Here is a 17,731-nt window from a genome sequence, read left to right as displayed (position 1 = left end):
CTTTGAATTAAAATGGAAGGCCAATAAACTCTTACAAGGATATTTTTAAACCCATCTTGGTTACTTGCCGTCGCTTACTACCATCTTCACCCCCCACGCACTTCAGAGTGTTATCTTACAGACCATTAATGCAAACAAATTCAAAAATCGTATCATTTTCCATAAACAAGGCTCCAAGAGCACAGCATTTCCCAGAAGCACCAACTGAACTGGAGGGAACAGCCGAGTCAGGGTACAGCTTCTGAGAAGGGACGGGAGAACAGTATGTCAGCCTACCGATTAATTCCAGAAAGATTTTCCCAGGACACTATTATCTGTGAGGGTTTCAGCCTGCTCATGACAAGTGAAGGATAAGAGTATTTTAGGAACAGGATTGGTGTACATGTCTGGATAGAAATAACAGGAACATCTTGGTCTGGTTTGAGCACTCGCTCCTCACGTCCTCAAGCATTTGTCAGCTCGGGAGGACCAGATGGGAAAGCCTGACCATGCCTCTGGGTCCAATTCACCAACCTGCCTCTACTAGGGCAATGCAGAGACACAGCACTTTCTGACTGGCAGATTCTGAACATTTCACTGTCATCCTGCCCATGGCAGGGGGGTTGGAACTAGATGATCATTAGGTCCTTTTCAACCCTAACCATTCTGTGATTCTGTTATCTTCCCTCTGGTTCTCTCAAAGCGCTTTCCTACTCAGAAGAAACAAGGGTGATCCAATATTAAAACCAAAACAAACACAGTGCCAAGCCACTATACAGACCAAGCATTTATGCCAAGCATATAGAGATGCTGACTAAAGCACCAACTCTTAACAGATTCTCACATGGGGGACTATACACTCTCACATGGGGTACTATAAGACCTGTAGATATCCCCACCACAACCTCCACAGGAGAGAATAGCCGCCTGGCTAGCACCTGCCCCTCTTAGCAAGGCAGACACTGGGCACCACTTCAGTACCCAGCTTCTCCCTAGGACGGCCCCGGGGCCACAGACTGAGGAGGGCCGGGGGCTGCCCTATGGGCCGGCCGCAGTTTCCACGGGGAGAAGCCATTTAAAAGAAAGGACAGGGAGGCAGGCCGTGGGTCGGGAAAGCCACACCACAACCGCAACAGCTGCCGGAGCCACCAGACACCGAGGACGCACGTCAAGGAAGAGCCCCCAGAGTGGCATCACCAAAGGGTCGGCACACGGTCTGAGAGGGCCGCACACCCGAAGCGGCCCCCTCACGCCGGCCCGCCGACATCAGCCCCACGGGAAGAAAGGAAAGAGGGGCTCGTCAGGCGGCCTTCAGCAGAGCACGGGGAAGGGAACGAGCGGACTCCGAGCGCGGCCTCACCTGCGCCGCCGCGGCCAGCGCCACCACCCCAGTGCCGGTTGCTAAGGAAGAGCCGTGCTTGTCGTAGCAACCGGCTCAGGAAGTCCCACCCACCTCGCCGCCTATTGGATGCGAGCTCACCTCCTGACACATCTGATTGGTGGGCTGCCGTGTCGGGTACCGCGCGGGGCTTTGGGCGGTGTCGGCTGTGGGGTGGCTGTGGGGTGCCTGTCGTTAACTGGCCCTTCTCGCGGCCTCGGTTCGGCGCCCTCCCCTAGCCTGCAGTTGAATAGGGGCTTCCAGGAGGCTCCCGGCATTCCCGCCTTTTCCAGGGGTTTTGGCTGGGCTGGTACCAGGGATGGGCGCTGAGCAGCACCCGCAGCTGAACTGCTTGGTGGCTTGATCGTTTCCTAAGTTAAACCCCTTTTTGGGCATAGTTCTGCTTTTTGTTCAAAACGAGGGTAAATAGCGGAGCAGTGTGGGGCAGTTCAGTGGTTTTTAATGTTTTCATTGTATGGGAGAGGCAGCCACTATGACTATGGGTCATGAGTTTGCAGACAGCTCTTATGCTAATCCCCATCCCCACTAAACTTATCACCACCTTCCTACCCTCTATGGCCTTTATGTGTGCAGGGTCTGTTTGCTTTCAGGTTTTCCTTGATCTCGGCTCTCTAGGAAACCTGTGCTGTCTCTGCACCCTGCCAGCCGAACCCTGACTGCCTCTAAACCAGGGCTTAAGCAGCTTCCTGGGGGTCTAGGACTGTAGTTGTTTGAAATGCATACAGGTGGAGAAGCAGCAAGCTCCAGCGTAACACCGAGGGGAAAGGTTTCTGCTGTGCAAAGCCCTAGCTGCTGGGCATGATGCCTGGGTCTTTAATGGGGTCCATCTTTGTCCTGTGGGGTGGCTTGACCATAAAATCACAGAGTGGTTTGGGTTGGAAGCATAAAACTCAACCAGTTCCAACCCCCTGCCACGGGCTGATGTTTTGTGCAGTCTTCTGGCTGGTGTATGTTTGAAACATCCTCAGTGCTGGCTGGCTCCTGAACCAGTAATGGCTTCTGAGCTGTGTGAGAAGGAAAAGACTGGGGGAGGAACAGACTGGGCACACTCCTGCCCCTGCCAGCTCATGAATAACTCCTCTTTCCTCACCTCCAAGCACTGCCCTACAACCATAGGGAGGGCATCTTGTCTCTTCTACTAGAGTAGCAGTGGATCAGACTTCCTGGTTGTCGTTTGCCTGACAAAGCAAGTGGTGGAGGCAGCAAGGCTGCCTTTGGGCTCAGAAAGACAACACTGCAGTGATCATTCATCTTCCCCTTTGCCTTCGCCGCTGGTGGTGACAGAAATGAAGCACTGCCTCCTGTCCCCCCTGTTCTCTTACCGCTCCTACCTCCTGCACCCATTCCTTCTCCTTCTTTTCAGCAAGCATCGACCTCTTGCAACAAGGCAGGCGCAGAGCTGAAATTATCAAGAGACAGATAAAAGCTGGGAGATCTTTTCTCTTTTTTTTGCAGAGGAGATAATTAGGAATAGAATCTCTATGAGGGAGAAGATCTTTCCATCATCGTTACTTTATCTCCAGGGCAGCTACTCTAATCTCTCCGGGGACACAGCGCTTTCAAGCATCGCGTTCTTGCTGTGGCTTTTTTAATGCTTTAATCCCTGTGTAGTTCACCCACTTTTGCTCCTAAGCAGCGAGTCAGTGTGAGCCAGTGTGTGCGTATGTCTGTGTGTGTGTGGGGAGGGGGAGCTTGCATGTGTATGTGATTCTGGGTTCAATTAAATGTGCTTTGGTTTTGATCAATGCATCCCCAGGGAGTGCTTCCCTTGGGAAATGCTGGGACTGGTTGTAAGGATTATTCATCAGCAGCTCCTAGGTGAAAAGCTAAGGGAAAATGGCCAAACCCAACGCTGCAGAGGGCTGAAGGACAGGAACACTGTGTCTTTCGTGATGGTGGTGAGGGATACAGCAGGACTGCAAGGTAGAGATGCCTCCTGAGGAAGGAGAGCATCCCACTGGCCCGTCTCTATCTTCTATGGCTTAGCAAGACCTGAGCAGCTCATTTCTGGACCCCCAAGTGCAGGGTTTCTGCAGTCTGCTTCTCTAAAACCCTGCAAGGCAGTCAAAGCCTTGTTGGGCCAACACAGGCAACATGTGCTGGTCCCTTAGGTGCTAGTGGAAAAGGCAGATACATGGCTAGCTTCATGTCACCCTGTCTTTAGTTTCCACACAAAGACACCAAGTGCCCATCTGTAGGTGAAGGTGAGTCCGGAGCAAGTGCCTGATTTGTCCCTCTGCATCTGTAAGGAGCTGTAATTGATGCTCTGCTTTGGCTGGTCCTTTCTTATTCACCACTTATCACAGATGGAAACTCCATCAGCCCTTTGCCTTCAGGAGACACAGTGAAACGCTTTAGAACAGAGAAGTGCTGTTTGCTGCCTGACATTAGTCTGCCTTATACTCCTCAGCTGAGAAACAGAAATGTGACCACCAACTGCAAAATACATGTATATGTAACACATACTGTCTCACGCTTTCTCTTACCCATCCCCATCATTGACAGCAGGAGGAGACCACATGTCAGGCTGACTCTTCATCAGGCAGAGGGCACCCAGGCTCTCCTTGGCTTCTTCTGCCCAGGTTTTGGAACCTCCCCATCACCCTGTGGGCACACAGGCCTTGCTGTGCCCCATCTCCTCTCTGCGATAACGCAGAGGGGTAGGGATCACTCTCCTGCCTCTCAGCCACAGTCCAGGTGCTGAGCACTGCTCTGCACCACCTTGGGTATAACCAGACATCCCTGGTGAGGTCTTGGGACACACCGAGGTCCCTCTTGTAGCTGTCCCGGGATGGGCAGGATGGTTGCAGCTCTCTGGAGGCAGGAGGAGCACTCAGGAGGCCCCATGGAGATGCTGAAGCCCCCTTTCACAGGGATTAGAGCCCCACCACGTTGCATTGAGCTGAGGGAAGGCAGATGGGGATGCTGATGTGCAGGAATGGATGCAGGAATGGCTGGAAACAAAAAGCAGCCCAGCCCTCTACTCTGGAGAGAGCAACCTACCTTGGAACAGCCAGATTCCTTGGTCTGCTGGGAAAGCAGCGCCCCACACGTGATTCCATAGCTGCTACCTCTAGTAGCAGCTGCTACCTCTAGTAAGGCCTTCTGCCGCAGCACTAGCAGCCGTGTGGGGGCCGTTGCTGTGCCAGATGCTCTGGAAGCACGGCGCGTTCCTCGTGCAAGCACCACACGAGTCTTAATGAGCCTTCCTGGCTCCGGGAGGGAGTGGAGGAGGCTCCCACCAGGATGGAGAAGCATAAGGAGGCAATTAAGGCACCCCCCATCGCTAGGTCAGTGTGGGTAACGGGGACCTTGGAATTGTCACCTCCTGGGGACAAAGCATGGGCTGACTTGACCTCGTTTGAGGGGACCTGCCACAGGGAGCCACAACCTGCAAGCCCAGAGCAGAGGCTGCACATTAGAGAGCACAGGAGCTCCCAAAAGCCCACCGCAAGGCAGGGATCCCAGTGCTATCCATGTCCCTGGGCAGGCAGAGCCTGCACGGCTGATGGTGCCCTCTGGAGAGCTGGGCAGGGGCTGGAGGGGTTCAGGAATTGCGTTTCCTTTTTCAAACCTGGTAATTATCAGCCACCAGGCCTGAAGGTTTCCTGTTGCTATGTTAGACCTGGTCTTCTTTGCTGCAGCACAAAGCCCTTTCAGGGCCGGGGGTGTTGAGTCTGGTTAAGCCCTTGGCTTGCAGAAAGCCCTGCAGCAGCAAGTCGTGCAGATTAGGGAGGAAAAGAGCAGTCCCTTTCCTCTCCTTGAAGCGTGTTAACAGCCCCTTGCTGGGGAGATAGAGGAGACCATACAGGTGGTATCTATTGCATCCGCCTGTCTGCCCCACCACCAACTCCTGGGCCAGCCCTCACTGAGCCACCACAGCCTGACAGTGCCCTTGGCTCTGCTCTGCCCATCTTGTGGGTTTCCTCTGTCTCTTTCCCCCTGTCTTAGGTACCCAGACACAATGCAGTGTCCCAGCTGAGTGCATCGTCCCCAACCACAGGACCTTCTCCATGGCATTGATAAAAATGTCCTTCATTTCCCCCCACCAAAGGTGACTCCGTCGTGTCGCTGCACACGATAATGTTGTTTTCCAACTGCTGTCCTTAGAGAGACACAGGGCTTCTCCTGAGTGCTCCTGGTTAATTTAGAAGCAAGCAATATGTGGAAGTCATTGTAATTACTCCTTCCAGCCAGCCAGCAATGCCATTAAGTTGTTGTTTCCTCCACCTTTTAAGCCCTGTTGCAGGTTTGCAGCTCTTGCAAGGCTTGGCTTACTGAAAATAAATGGTTCTGCCTTGCTCTCTTCTTCCCCAGATGGGTGAGAAGCAGCCTCTGCTTCCTGCAGAGAAGGATGGAAATCAAATATTTATTCCTAATTTTCTGCTCCCAGCCAGTTTCTAATCTCTCCATAGTGCCTTCGGTTCCTGATGAGCCTTATACAGAGGCATTTGCTGTAAGCTCTTAAAATGCCTGGATGAATTAGATCAACTTTTCCTGTGTGTCCCCTGGTCTGCCCAACTGGCTGTGGACCTCTAGGGGGCCAGGAGGTCGCCCTACGGAAGCTGTGACAACGGGCTTACTCCCTCCCCAGAAGTGACAGATCCACATGTCCTGGGAATGCTGCTGGGGTTGGGATCGCTCCGGCACCTTCCGGTGAGGAGGCGGAGGGCAGCACCCAAGTCCCTGCCCGAGCGTCTCCTGGCATTGCCTTTGTTTCTGCTTGTCTGATGGAGGCTTGCACAGATCCCGGCGTGGGCTGGGTTTCCGGGTGCCGGAGCAGATGGGGTTTATGCCAGTAGCCCGCAGGAGTGGACAGGCTGTTTCCATCCTTGTTCATCCTCCCGCATGTCTCCTGCCTTGGCTGGCAGCCCCACAAGTCCCCTTGCAGGGCTCCTGCAGTTTTCATAGGAGAATCTTCTGGACCAGTCCCCCCTCCCCATTTCACCTCCTCTTAAGTTTGTGACCCAGGCAATGGCTTTGGGAGTTTCCATCCCTAAAAAATGCTGTCCTTCTAATTATGTTCCTGTTACTTGGGTGCATGAGAGAAGGGGTCGCCTCTTGAACCCACTTCTGTTAGTGATGGGGTTGAGCTTCCAGCTCAGCAAAGCCCTTGAGCGTGTATTTCAGCTGGAGTGCGGACTCAGAGTTATCTTTTTCCTTCCAAAAAACTCTCAAATTCGAGATGTGCTGAAGGGCTGAAGGCAAGAGCTCCAGGCTTTGTTTTAGTGCATTAAATACCCTCCAGAAGGAGAAGTGGGAGCCTTGGGGAAAACTGTCCTCTGGCATTACGTTCCCTAAATATTAGTGAGGTTGTGCCTTTGAAGGAGGGACGGGACCCCCTGAGGGGCAAAAGCATCGTGCAGAGCTGGCCGCAGGTTACTGTAGGATAGGTGGCTTCAAGAGCTGTGCCTAGCTAGGTCAGGAACTCATTAGTGCTTGATTAGGTTTATACCTGTCGCAAGTTCCTTGCCATCCCAGACTGACCTGTTAGATGGATTTTGCTCTCCTGTTTTTGGGATGGGGGTTCCTCCTCGGTGGAGAGGTGCTTCCCCCACCTCCCCAGCAGCAGCCTGTACCCATGCTGCTCCACAACAGGGTAGATGAGAGCTGCCCAAACAGTGACACCCCTACTCTGGGCAGCAATACCCAGACCCTTGTGATGGTGTCTCTGTAACAGCAGCCACACAGCTGCTGGTCTGGCCGTCTCCCTTGAGGGATGCCACCCTAAGCATCCCAGGGAACAACACCTCGGCTTGGGCCGCCCGGTCCCCTCCATCCCCACAGCGACCTCGCATCCCTCAGGAGGCTCCGACAGAAAACACCACGTTTATTGTTCACGGTCAGCCTTACAAAAGAAACATCCCACCACCGGCGCGCATCAGGGGCCCGTCACAAGCGTGCATGAGAAAGCGCACAAGCAGGCGAGGAAGAGGGGGCAGCCCACTGAAGATCACAGTGTTTCCCACTTGGCACGAGGGCTGTGCCCCATCCCCGCAGGCTGAGTCACCCCCCTGGTGGTGGGGACGCTATGGGAGGCAATGCTGGGCGGCTGGGCTGTCCCCTCTCCCTGCTTCACCTCTGCCGGGCACAGGGGAGGCTGTCACCGAAAGCGCAAATGGGGCTTGGGGTAATGGGAAGCAGTGGAAGCTGGGCACAGCACTGAGCAACCATGAGACCCCTGAAGTAACCCTCCCACCCTCCCCAGACACTCACACGCACTCACACATCTACACGTTGGTCACTGCACAGCATGGAAACAGCATATTCTCAGGCACTCCACAGGGAAAATACCAGCCTGCCCCATCACCCTCCTTGTCCCAAGGCTGGTGGCAGCCCTGTCCCTGGCCAGGAGCAGCTCAAAGCAGGGGACCAAGAAGGCAAGGGCAGAAACCCAGTCCAGTGCCCAAAAGGCCGGGGGACAGACGGCAGGGTTCCCCCAGCCGCCACCACCCTCCATCTCCTTTTCTTCTTGCTTCTGCTCCCTTCAATGGCAGTTGCTGCACTCCTTCCCCCTTGGCCAGGGCTGGGGAAGATGCTTTGCCCCTTTCCCCCAATCCCTTGGTGACCAACTGATCCCCCATCTTGAAGGGGTTGGCCATTCTGCTTCTTCCTGCCTCAAAAGCCTGATGCCCCTCAGACAACCCTGCCTGAACAGGCAAGCAGAGGCAGGAGTACTCCTCGTGCACTGGGGGGAGCGTTGCCCTGCCAATCCTCCCTCATCCTCCCCAGGGCCACGCTTGACAAACCAGGGCAGCAGGAGAAGAGGGATGGGGCCGGAGGGGAAGATCCTCGCAGCCAAGCCTTTGGGCTCATTCAGAGTACAGGCTCACAGTAACAAAGAGAGTGCGGCACTATCAATAAATAAGGAAAGGGGATGTGCTCTGTGGGGTGCCCGCACGCTTGGCACCCCGCCGAGGCCGGACCATGCTCTGGATGGATGGAAGTCTCCTTCCTCCTCCCTTCTGGGGGGGCTGACAAGGCAGGGACCCTCACCATACCAGAGATACCTGTGGGTATGGCGAGGTCCTCCCAAAACAGAAGCGGGGCGAGGTGAGACCCAGAGGCAGGCGTGCTAGGAGGGCAGACAAGCCACACCATCAGTGTGGGGTCAAGAGGGAGGCCGCCAGGAGCCCCTCTCCCTCCCAGGATGCCAGCACGAGGGGCTTGGTGGTCTGGGAGGGGAGAAAGGGGCTCCCTGCACTGGGGCTGCCAGAGGGCTCCTTGGCACTGGGGAGGGGGCGAGGGACCGCTCATGCCTTCCTCCCTTCCTCACAGGCAGCAAAGCTGCCCTTGCTGGCACCCCCGAAGACCTCCACTGCCTGGTCATCCCACTGGATCACGTTGCCCTGGAGGCGGGAGGTGCAGTTGGCCAAGGCCAGGATCTCCGCCGGTGCCAGCATGTGGTCCCACACGCTGAACTGCGCCAGCTCCCCCACGAAGGCCTGCGTGGCATCGAAGCGTCCGCCCAGCGTGTCCTGGGAAAGAGCAGGAGAGGTGGTGGGACAGGAGAAGGGAAACGCATCCAATGGGCAAACAGTGCAAAGGGGAGAGGGAGAAGTTTGGGGAGAAACAGAGATGCCCAATGGCAATGAGGGAAGCGGATGGATGCACGAAGGAGATGGAAGAAGACAAGGTGAGGAGCAAATGGAGGACAGAGGGAAGAGAGAAGACGGTGTGCTCATGCAGGTAGCTCAGAGGTCAGCTGAGCAGGCAGGAGAGCTCCTTGCCCAAGCTGCCAACGTGCCATCCGCAGTGCTCCTGCCCATGCCAACCCCTGCCCTCTCCCCATTTGGGGGCTGCCCCCTGGCCAGCTTCACACCAAAGCAACGTGAACCGGCAGATCTCGGTGTTGGGGTGGCACATACCTGCTCCTGGCCCAGGATGATGACGCCCTGAGGCTTAATGGCATGCCAGGAGGCCAGGTTCTCACCAGCGCCCCGCTGCTCGCCGTCCTGGTATGCTGACCACTTGCCGTCCCGGGTGGTCCATGCCACACAGATGTGATGCCAGGCCTTGTCCTTCAGGCTCAGGGGCAGCTGGGCAACCTTTGAGAGAAGAGCAGGAGCTCAGTGCTCAGTGGGACTGCCGGGGGACCCTGGTGTCCACGCAGAGCAGGTGGTGCACCCCCACGGTGATAGCACCCCAAATTCTACAGGCACCCCAATGTACTGCTTCTCCCTCTCAGAACACACCCCAGTGAGCCATCCTCCTCATTGTTCTGCCTCCCCCTCCATTCCTGGCCCCTTCCTCCCCAGCTCCCCCACACCAGTACCCCCAGGAGCATCACTTCCCAGGGGGGCTGAACTAGGGGAAATGAGGGCAGGGGCTTTCCTCCCACCCCTCCTGTGGCTGGGCTGACCTTGTCATTGATGAGCAGCTCCAGGGGGTTGCTGCCCCACTCCAGCAGCACAATCTCATTGGGCTGGCTTGGGACTGAGTAGGAGAAAGGGGTACCAAGCCCCCCCAGGGCTTTGGACTTCAGCCACATGCAGATGGTGAAGGCATAGAGCTCCGGCAGGCTCTTATTCATGCGGGCGTACATGTAGTTGTTCTGCACTGGGATGGTCACCTTGAAGGCATCAGGAGGACTGTAGCCCTGTGGTCCTGTGTTTCAAGGATGGGGAGGAGGGAGAGAGGAGGGTCAGCAGCACTCATCGCTGGGATGAGGGTGGCCCCATCCTGGGGCTGTTGTGGAGATGCACACTGGGGTGGGGACCTCCCTTCACTACCTGCATCCCTGCCAGGCAGGACTCACCATGCTCCAGCTCCGTCACCCTGTTCTGGAGGGAGCTCAGCTCCTTCTCAATGTTGTGCTGGTGCTGGTTGCGGTCTGTGTTGGCAGCCTGGCGCTCCTTCTGCAGGGTCAGGATCTTGGAGAGGAGCTGCTCCTCCAGCTGCTCCATCTTGGTGTGGAGGGCATCGCGGGCGAGCGCCGGGGCAGTGGGTGCTGAGCCGTTGGTGCGGGCTGGCAGCTCCTGCTGCACTTGGCAGCCACCACGACCAGGAGGAAAGGAGGAAGAAGAGAGAAAACTCAGAATGGTGTCACTGGAAGGGGTTAAATAAGGATGTGCCCAGCCTGCGTCACTGCAGGGAGCACTGGGACCACAACCCCACATCTATACCAGGGTCTTCTCCAGCTGATCTTGCACCTCCCCTCTCAGAGCCCCCATTTAAGTTAATTACTGCAAAATGAAGTTTGGCTGCTCTTAATGACTTTCTGCCAGGCTGTAATGACTTCAGAGACAGAATAAGGATGGGCTACGTGGGCACTTGGGTCATCCCTTGGCTCTGCTCCTGCAGGCAGCCTCCCATGAGCAGGGAAGAATGCAGGGAAGAGCTCAGACCTCTCTTCTGCTGCTCGTGAGGCTGCTGCATCAAGGCCAGTGTGTTAACCTCACATAACGGGACTGTAATCCTTTTATCCCAGCTCAGCCGTGCCGTGTCGGGCAGGTAGCTCTCTACAAGCCAGTCGCTCCCAGGCCATTGGGATGCCACAGAGAAGTGGAGCCAGTGTCAGGCTATCATGTCTCTAGTCCTCGAGACGTGACCTGGGGGCATCAAGAGCATCTTGTCCCCAAGTTAAAACCCAGACCAAATCTCTTCCCTTGGCTGATCCAAACCCATTCCTCTGGCAAAGATGCTCCCAGCTGCTGCTGCACCCTGCAAAGATCCCAGATCCCACCCCACCAGGAGACCTTGTCCAGCTGGAAGAAAACCAGCCTGGAAGGGAGAAGATGGCCCTTTGGGTTTTCTCTGTAAATAGGAGCCTTCTCCCTTCCCCATGTCCTCTGGGTGTTAGTCTCTTTGCCACGGGCTTGGAAAGATGGTGACCATCTTTTCCATGCTGTCAGATCTCTCCTTAAGTGTAACTCCATTACCAAAACCACTCCAGCACCAAGAGGGGTCTGAATAGCTGCTTCAGCATGGCTGTTAGGACATGGGGTGATACCATCTCTGCTGATGTGGACAGACCCCAATGGCTCCAGAGCTCTCCTGGAGGAGGTCAACAGCTCATCAGTGGTTGCGGCTTCCAGCTTCTTCTTCCCTATATCCTGCTTTACCAGGATGGACAGGACTTGGTGACCATGCACACAAAGATGAATGGGGGGATGCCTGCCAACGTCACCCCAGTTTTCGCTATCCATCATGAACAACAGAGGGGAGGGGAAGGGCAGAGGAAAGCCGGGTTTGGCTGGGCAACCTTCAAGATGGAAACAGCAGGGAGAAGGTAGCAGGGAGAGAGGAAGTGAGGAGATGGTGTTGATGTGAGCACAAACAGCCACGGACCAGGCAACGATACACAAATAAGAAGGAGGCTGCGATGCCCTGGGGCTGGAAGAGCCTCCAGCCAGGGCAAACCCACAGGTTTTGTGAGGAAAACCAATGTGGAGAACCAAAGCCCAGCAATGAAAGAGAGGTTGTGCAGGGGACATCGGCCAGCCCTGACCAAACGCTAGTCCTCATGCGGGCTTGCTCCGGTAGCACTGGGGATGCTCTCGCAAATGGGAGGGGAAAACACCCAGCAAAGGGCTTCCTACTTTCAGTCTCTGCAAGACAGGGAGGGATTAGCTGATAGGGAAGGGGCTTTAGCCCTTTTCTGGGGTGGGGGGGCCGGGGATAGCGGGACGCAGGTGTTCTTGGATACCCACTGTTGCAGCGGGCTGAAAGGCAGGGGAGGGATGTCGGGAGGGATGGAAAGGTGAGTGGAAAGGTGAATTCTCACCCTCCCAACAGACATAATTCCCACCCAGAGCTGTCTGTGCTCGTAACCAAGCAGAGCCGGTGGTGTTGGTAGGGACGAGGTTCGCCTTTGCCTCTATGTCCCCATCCCGCAGGCTCCAAGAACATCTCTCATCCCTTCGGGCCGCCTGGCTGCGGCGGGGGCTGGCACGCTCCCGTCTGCCGCACGCTTTGACTGCTCGAGCTGCGGGTTTGGAGCCTACGTCTCTGCTTTCCTGCACGGCTCCATCTGTTAATGACGAAAAAGGAAAAGGCTGGGAGCTTCTGTCGCGCTCGCTAGCCCCCAGTAGCCTGCCCTACATTACTCAGTAATGACGGAGCGCTTTTTTTCTCCCTCCCTTCCTCCTTCTTTTCTCCACGCTGCTATTTTCTTCCCTCTATAACTTCTCTCCCTATGGCTTTTTTTGGTTCTCTGCCTTTGGAGCATCTCGTCCTGATGCTCCCCTCCACGGGCACACGTACTGTCTTTCCCCTTTTATTCAGTTCTTTCCCCCTTTCTGAGTTTTTGTCTCTCCATCCCTCTTCTCCAGCTATTTCCAGCCTCTCCAGCCTGGCAGCCAGGGCACCAACAACCGGACACAAGTGGTTGGCTAAACCATTGCTGACCTCATGTTCCCGTTGGCAAAGGATGCAGCTGGTACCCTCATCTGGCAGAGTTTGGGAGCCACCCCATCAACCCAACAGGGGCCATCCTCATCCTTCCAGGCAGGAGACCACATCTCCCCACAGCCGGGATGTACTGAGTGATTGTCCCGGTGCTGGGCTGCGCTGCATCCCCTACCCATCCTCCACATCTCCGAGCTGCTGCTCGAGCATCCTTCTCCCAGATCTAATCATTTGCAGCATTACTAATGCTCGATGTGCAGCTATTATCTCGCAGTGACCTTTGCGGAGGGGAATGGGGGGAAGCGCCTTCTCCCCGGCTGTTCGGCAGGTGCCCAGCTCCCATCTGCCGTGGTGCAGGCAGCAGGGGAGTGGGCAGCGGGTGCGGGGGACGGCTTTTGGCCACCGGAGATGGCAAAAGAGATTGAAAGATGCCAGGTAATATTAATCACATTAAATGTCAGCGGCTGGCGGGGGGTGGGAAGGAGGAGGTGGGGGCAGGGGGCTCGCTCGCTCGGGCTGTAGCCCTCGGTCAGCAAATGCACTTTGATTTATGTAAGGAGATCAGAGCCTCATTCACTAATGCACCGGCAAATCTGGGACCTGCCACTCCCCCTTGGCCATGGCACAGAAGATCCCACCTTAGCCTCTGGGACAGGGCAAGACCCCAGGATGATGCCTGCGGGATGATGTCCCAGCCCATCCCAGGAAGCAGGATGCTCAGCTGGGCACGCACACATAGCAGCCCAGGCTCACAAATCCTCCCCGCCTGCTCGCAGGTCCTCCATGGCCACTGCTGCAGGATGGCACCCTTCCTGCACAGGGAGTTTTCAGACCCTGCCACCTTTTTGGACCCTTTCAGACCCAGGCAGGAGCTTGAGGGTCATGAAACTCCAGGAGGGACCACCCACAGTAGGGAACGAGCAGGGATGCATTGGTCTTTCCCTCCTTCTCCTCATAAGAGGAGAACTCACCGCCAATCCTATCCTCTTCAAATCTCATTCGGGACTCTGAGTTTGGGGTTCCCCATCCTTGCTCTGCCAGAGATGGACATACCGAGCTCACCAGCCACCACAGCACAGTCACACATCAGCTGAGAAGCAAACAGGCTGTTACAGTTCTGCCAGAGCCAGGCTTCCTACAAACACCACCAGGCTGTCCAGCTCCCACTCTGCTCCCTTACAAGTAATGGGATGACAGGGAGGAAGGGGGCATCCGGACCCCTGCACAGCCGAGGCGATTCCCTCTCCACTCCAAAACTGCTCTGTTGCCATTGGCAATGGAAAAGGATCATCTGGGGCCACCGCTCTCCGTGCCAAGATGCACCCGAGTGAATGCAAGCATATGCAGAGAGCAGCGGGAGACTCCTTAAACCCAGGAGGAAAAAGCCCAGCCAGGCTCTTGCACACAAGGAAAAGAGGAGTGATGCCTCGGGAAGGGTTAGGAGGAGGCGAGGGAAGATGTCCCCATGTGAACAGTGTGCCAGCACTCCCCTGTCCTCACTGAAGTGGCGGGGGGTCAATAAGCAAGCCCGTGAGGGCGCTCCCTGCGTCTGTCCTGGAAGCCCTGCCGCTGTGCCGCCAAAATTAAGAGTCAAATGACTTAATAGGTTTTTCAGCACATCAATAAATCTTGTTATGCCTTACGGCCACGACCGCGAGTGCCTGGATTAGACCAGTGATCTAATCCGTATCTAATCCGGATCCAGGCCACTCCCTGCTACCCCAGCTCCAGAGCCGCCAGGGGTAATCCCTGCTGGCAAACCCACCGCAAGATGCCCAAGGATGCGGCATTCCCGGGGGTTCCGTGGCATTTTGTGTCACGCCTCTCCTGAGACTAAGCCACCCCAGGCTTTGACAGCGTTTACTCTTCTTCCCTCGCGCTGGGTCCCACAGAGCCTCCAGCATACTGGCAGCCACCCTGAGACCATCCCCATCCAGGTCACCTTACGGGGTGATCACCATTGCCCTTTAGGGGAGCTGCTTGGGGTACCCCACATGCCACAGAATACCTCAGGAAGGCTCCTGGGGCTGACAGATGGAGCCATGCGCGATGGAGAGGTGCAGGTACCCCACTACCAAGTTTTAGGTGTCTGCTCATACGTGGGGAGGGACAAAGGCAAGCCAGAGTGGGAGGCCACAGGCAACCATCCCTGCACCCCAAGGCTCAGCTGTCACCGGGCCAGCCTGAGCAGCTCCAGTGTCACAGCAGGATGGAGCCGGGGCAAAGTCCATCCCACCTGTGACACGCTGCCCTAGTTCCTGAGCTGGCAGGCCTGGCCGAGCCACAGGGCACTGCATATCCCTGCAGAGCACCCTGGGGATCCTCGTGTCCAGGGAGGGCGTGGGAGCCTTGACCCAGCACCGCTTCATGCTCCCTGGGGGTGTGAGAGATTCTGCTCCAGCCCTTGTGAGCTTTGCCCTCCATCACCCCAAACCTCCTGCCATCACCAGAAACCCCAGGAGAGGGGCCAGGGCAGCTGGTGTATGTGTGCAGGGGCTTGTTTTCCCCCCTTTCCTTTCTGAATTAGCATGCCTGCCCTGCACGTGCATTTCGTAACCTCAGTCTGTTATCCTGCTTGTGGGAATGAATCTGTTTGTTTGGGGCTGCAGGGTTCTTTTGGGTGGTTCTGTCTCTCCCCTTGGCTACTTGGCATGATGATAAGCCAAGCTGCATGTCCCCACCTCCCCACACCTGCCTGGCATGCCTCTGTGTTTGTCTTCATGCATGTGTGAGCATTACCCACAGGTGCTTCCTTCAGTCTCCAGCTCTTTTCTGTCCCGTGTGCATGTGTTTACTTGCCTTTCGCTGTCTTTCTATCCCCATTCATACCCCATCCATTGCAACACCTTCTCTCCCAGTCTCACTTCTCGGTCTGTAACCTCACTGGGTCTGAATTTTCCACCCATGCCCCACTGCTACTGTGCCCTGTGAAGGGGAGCAGAGAGACAAAGAGGGACCCCATGGGGTGCTGCCTGACCCCCCCCCCCCTCCCAGCTCTGTGCTCCAGGGAAGTGCGGAGAGGGCAACAGGGAGACAAATGGGCAGACAAGGAGGTTGACAACCTGTTGCCATATCCTGCACAGTCTGCCAAGGTCCATGTGGCTGCTGAGCACACATCAGCCCAAAGAAGCTGACACGCTGTGATGGGCCCCATCACCTTTGATGCTGCGGAGTCACGGATGAGCCTGCTGGACACATACTGCTACAGAATAGGGACCAGGAGTGCATCCCAGGTGCCCCCTTCTCTCTGCAGCTCCTATGAGCCACGCGAGGACAGGGAGCCAGGCTCACAGTGCATGGCATCGCCCTTTACTTTGGGAGAAGTCTCATTCATAACTGCTATGGCATCAGATGGGATTTACCTTTCTGCTACAGAGCAAGATCTGTTCCCAAGCTAACAACCTGCTCCAGTGGAGGCCTCGGCAGGTGCTACAGGGCCAGAGAGGTGCCCTACGTGGGTGCAGACTAGGGGGAAGTGGGGCAGCCCTAGGACCACCCTGCATGGAGGGTAGAGCGTGAGGCTGAGACCTTGGGTATGAGTGGAGCAAGGACAGCCTTCCTGAAGCCTCGGGGGGGGGACAAGCTGGTTTGGGAGGCGAGTGGCTGCAGGCGCGGGGAACAGCCTGGGTGGGAGCATCCCCCCACTCCCGACCCACGGGAGCATCTTCCCCCCGAGCCCACCCCTCGCACCTCTATCCGGTCGATGCGGTCCTGGAGGGCTCGGACGGCCTCCTCCAGCTCCCGTACGGCGGGCGGCTCAGCGGGGGGGTGGCCCATGGTGCCAGGGCGCGGGGCGGCGCGGAGCCCGGCGGCGGGGGGAACGGCGGCGGCTCCGGCGGGGGGGGCTCGCAGGCCGCCCTCGCAGCGGCTGAGCTTCCCGGTGAGCTCCCGGATGGTCTCCTGGTCCATGCGGATCCGCTCCTTCTGCTCCAGCGCCGTGCGGCGCAGCTGGGCCGCCGCGCTCCGCAGCGCCAGCAGCTCCTCGGGGCCGGGGCCGGGGCCGGGGCCCGTGGCCGGGCACTCGGCGCTCAGCGGCGTGCAGACGAAGCGGCTGAAGAGCGGCGGCGGCGGCGGCCCCCCGGGTAGGCGCGGCCCGGCGCTGGCCAGAGCCTCGGCGGGGCCGTGCAGCGCTCCCAGCCCCTTGTCGGCAGCGGGCAGGAGAGCGGCGGCGGCCGAGTCATTGTCGGCGGCGGCGGCTGCGGGAGCGGCGGTGCCGGCCGGGTGGACGCTGGCGATGATGCAGATGATGGCCCCCAGGAAAGCCAGCATGCCCGCCGCCAGCAGCACCGCCAGAAACTTCAGGGTGGCAGCGGCGTGGGGGGCCCGAGCCCGCGGACAGCGAGAAAACGGAGCGGGCGGGGAGGGATGGACGCAGGGATGGAGCGAGGGACGGGGGGCCGGGCGGACGGACCGAGGGAGCCGGCGGGGAGGAACGGTACCGGAAACAACACCACCAGCGCCCGGGCCCCGCCGCGCTGCTCTTATATCTGCCGGGCGGCACAGCCCGCCCCGCCCCGCCCCGCCTCCCCCCCGGTCCCTCTCGGCCGGGCGGGCCCTGGCGGTCCTGCCCCGATTCAGGGACCCCTTATCCCGAGCATCCCTCCCCGGGCTGCAGGTGCGAGAGGCACGGCCAGCGGGAGAGGAGCCGGCTAGGGGCGGCCAGGAGGAGCGGGTGCGGATGGGGAGCACGCAGGGGGCACCCGGGGACGGGGACAGTCGAGGCTGGGTCTCGCTGAAATCAGCCCGGTGGGAGCATCCAGGGAGGGGATGCACCTCCAGGACAGACCAAGGGAGGGTTTTCCCCCGCGATATGCTTGGGCTGGAAGTAAAGGGCCCTTTGTCACCCTGAGGGTCAACACCTCGCAGTTAGGCATCCCCCAGGAGGTTCTTTCAGGCTGCTGTCAGGCCTTTTCTTCCTTGTGTTTCTCCCACAGATTAAGCCAGCAACCTTCCAGCTCTTGGGAATGCCTCCTCCAGGAGGTCAGCGAGACAGCTGTTGCATGG

The 17,731-nt window shown here is 57.5% G+C and overlaps 1 protein-coding gene across 1 annotated transcript; it reads right to left on the bottom strand.

Moving 5' to 3' along the window:
• Window positions 1-7,188: 7,188 nt before the first annotated feature.
• On the bottom strand, window positions 7,189-17,140 carry NPTXR (neuronal pentraxin receptor). Its single transcript, XM_061363432.1, has 5 exons — window positions 16,418-17,140; window positions 10,137-10,359; window positions 9,741-9,985; window positions 9,247-9,426; window positions 7,189-8,856 (listed from the first exon to the last, which is right to left on the bottom strand). Exons 1-5 carry the CDS (start codon window positions 16,994-16,996, stop codon window positions 8,632-8,634), a joined length of 1,452 nt encoding a protein of 483 aa, XP_061219416.1. The 5' UTR covers window positions 16,997-17,140; the 3' UTR covers window positions 7,189-8,631.
• Between the last annotated feature and the right edge of the window lie 591 nt (window positions 17,141-17,731).

The sequence above is a fragment of the Neopsephotus bourkii genome, unplaced genomic scaffold, assembly GCF_033783945.1.
Source record: "Neopsephotus bourkii isolate Nb327-2 ecotype Australia unplaced genomic scaffold, CSIRO-AGI_Nbou_v1 NB_107, whole genome shotgun sequence".
NCBI classification, from domain to species: Eukaryota; Metazoa; Chordata; class Aves; order Psittaciformes; family Psittacidae; genus Neopsephotus; species Neopsephotus bourkii.
The sequence above is the reverse complement of the archived record's forward strand: the minus strand, read 5'-3'. Positions and strand labels throughout refer to the sequence as shown.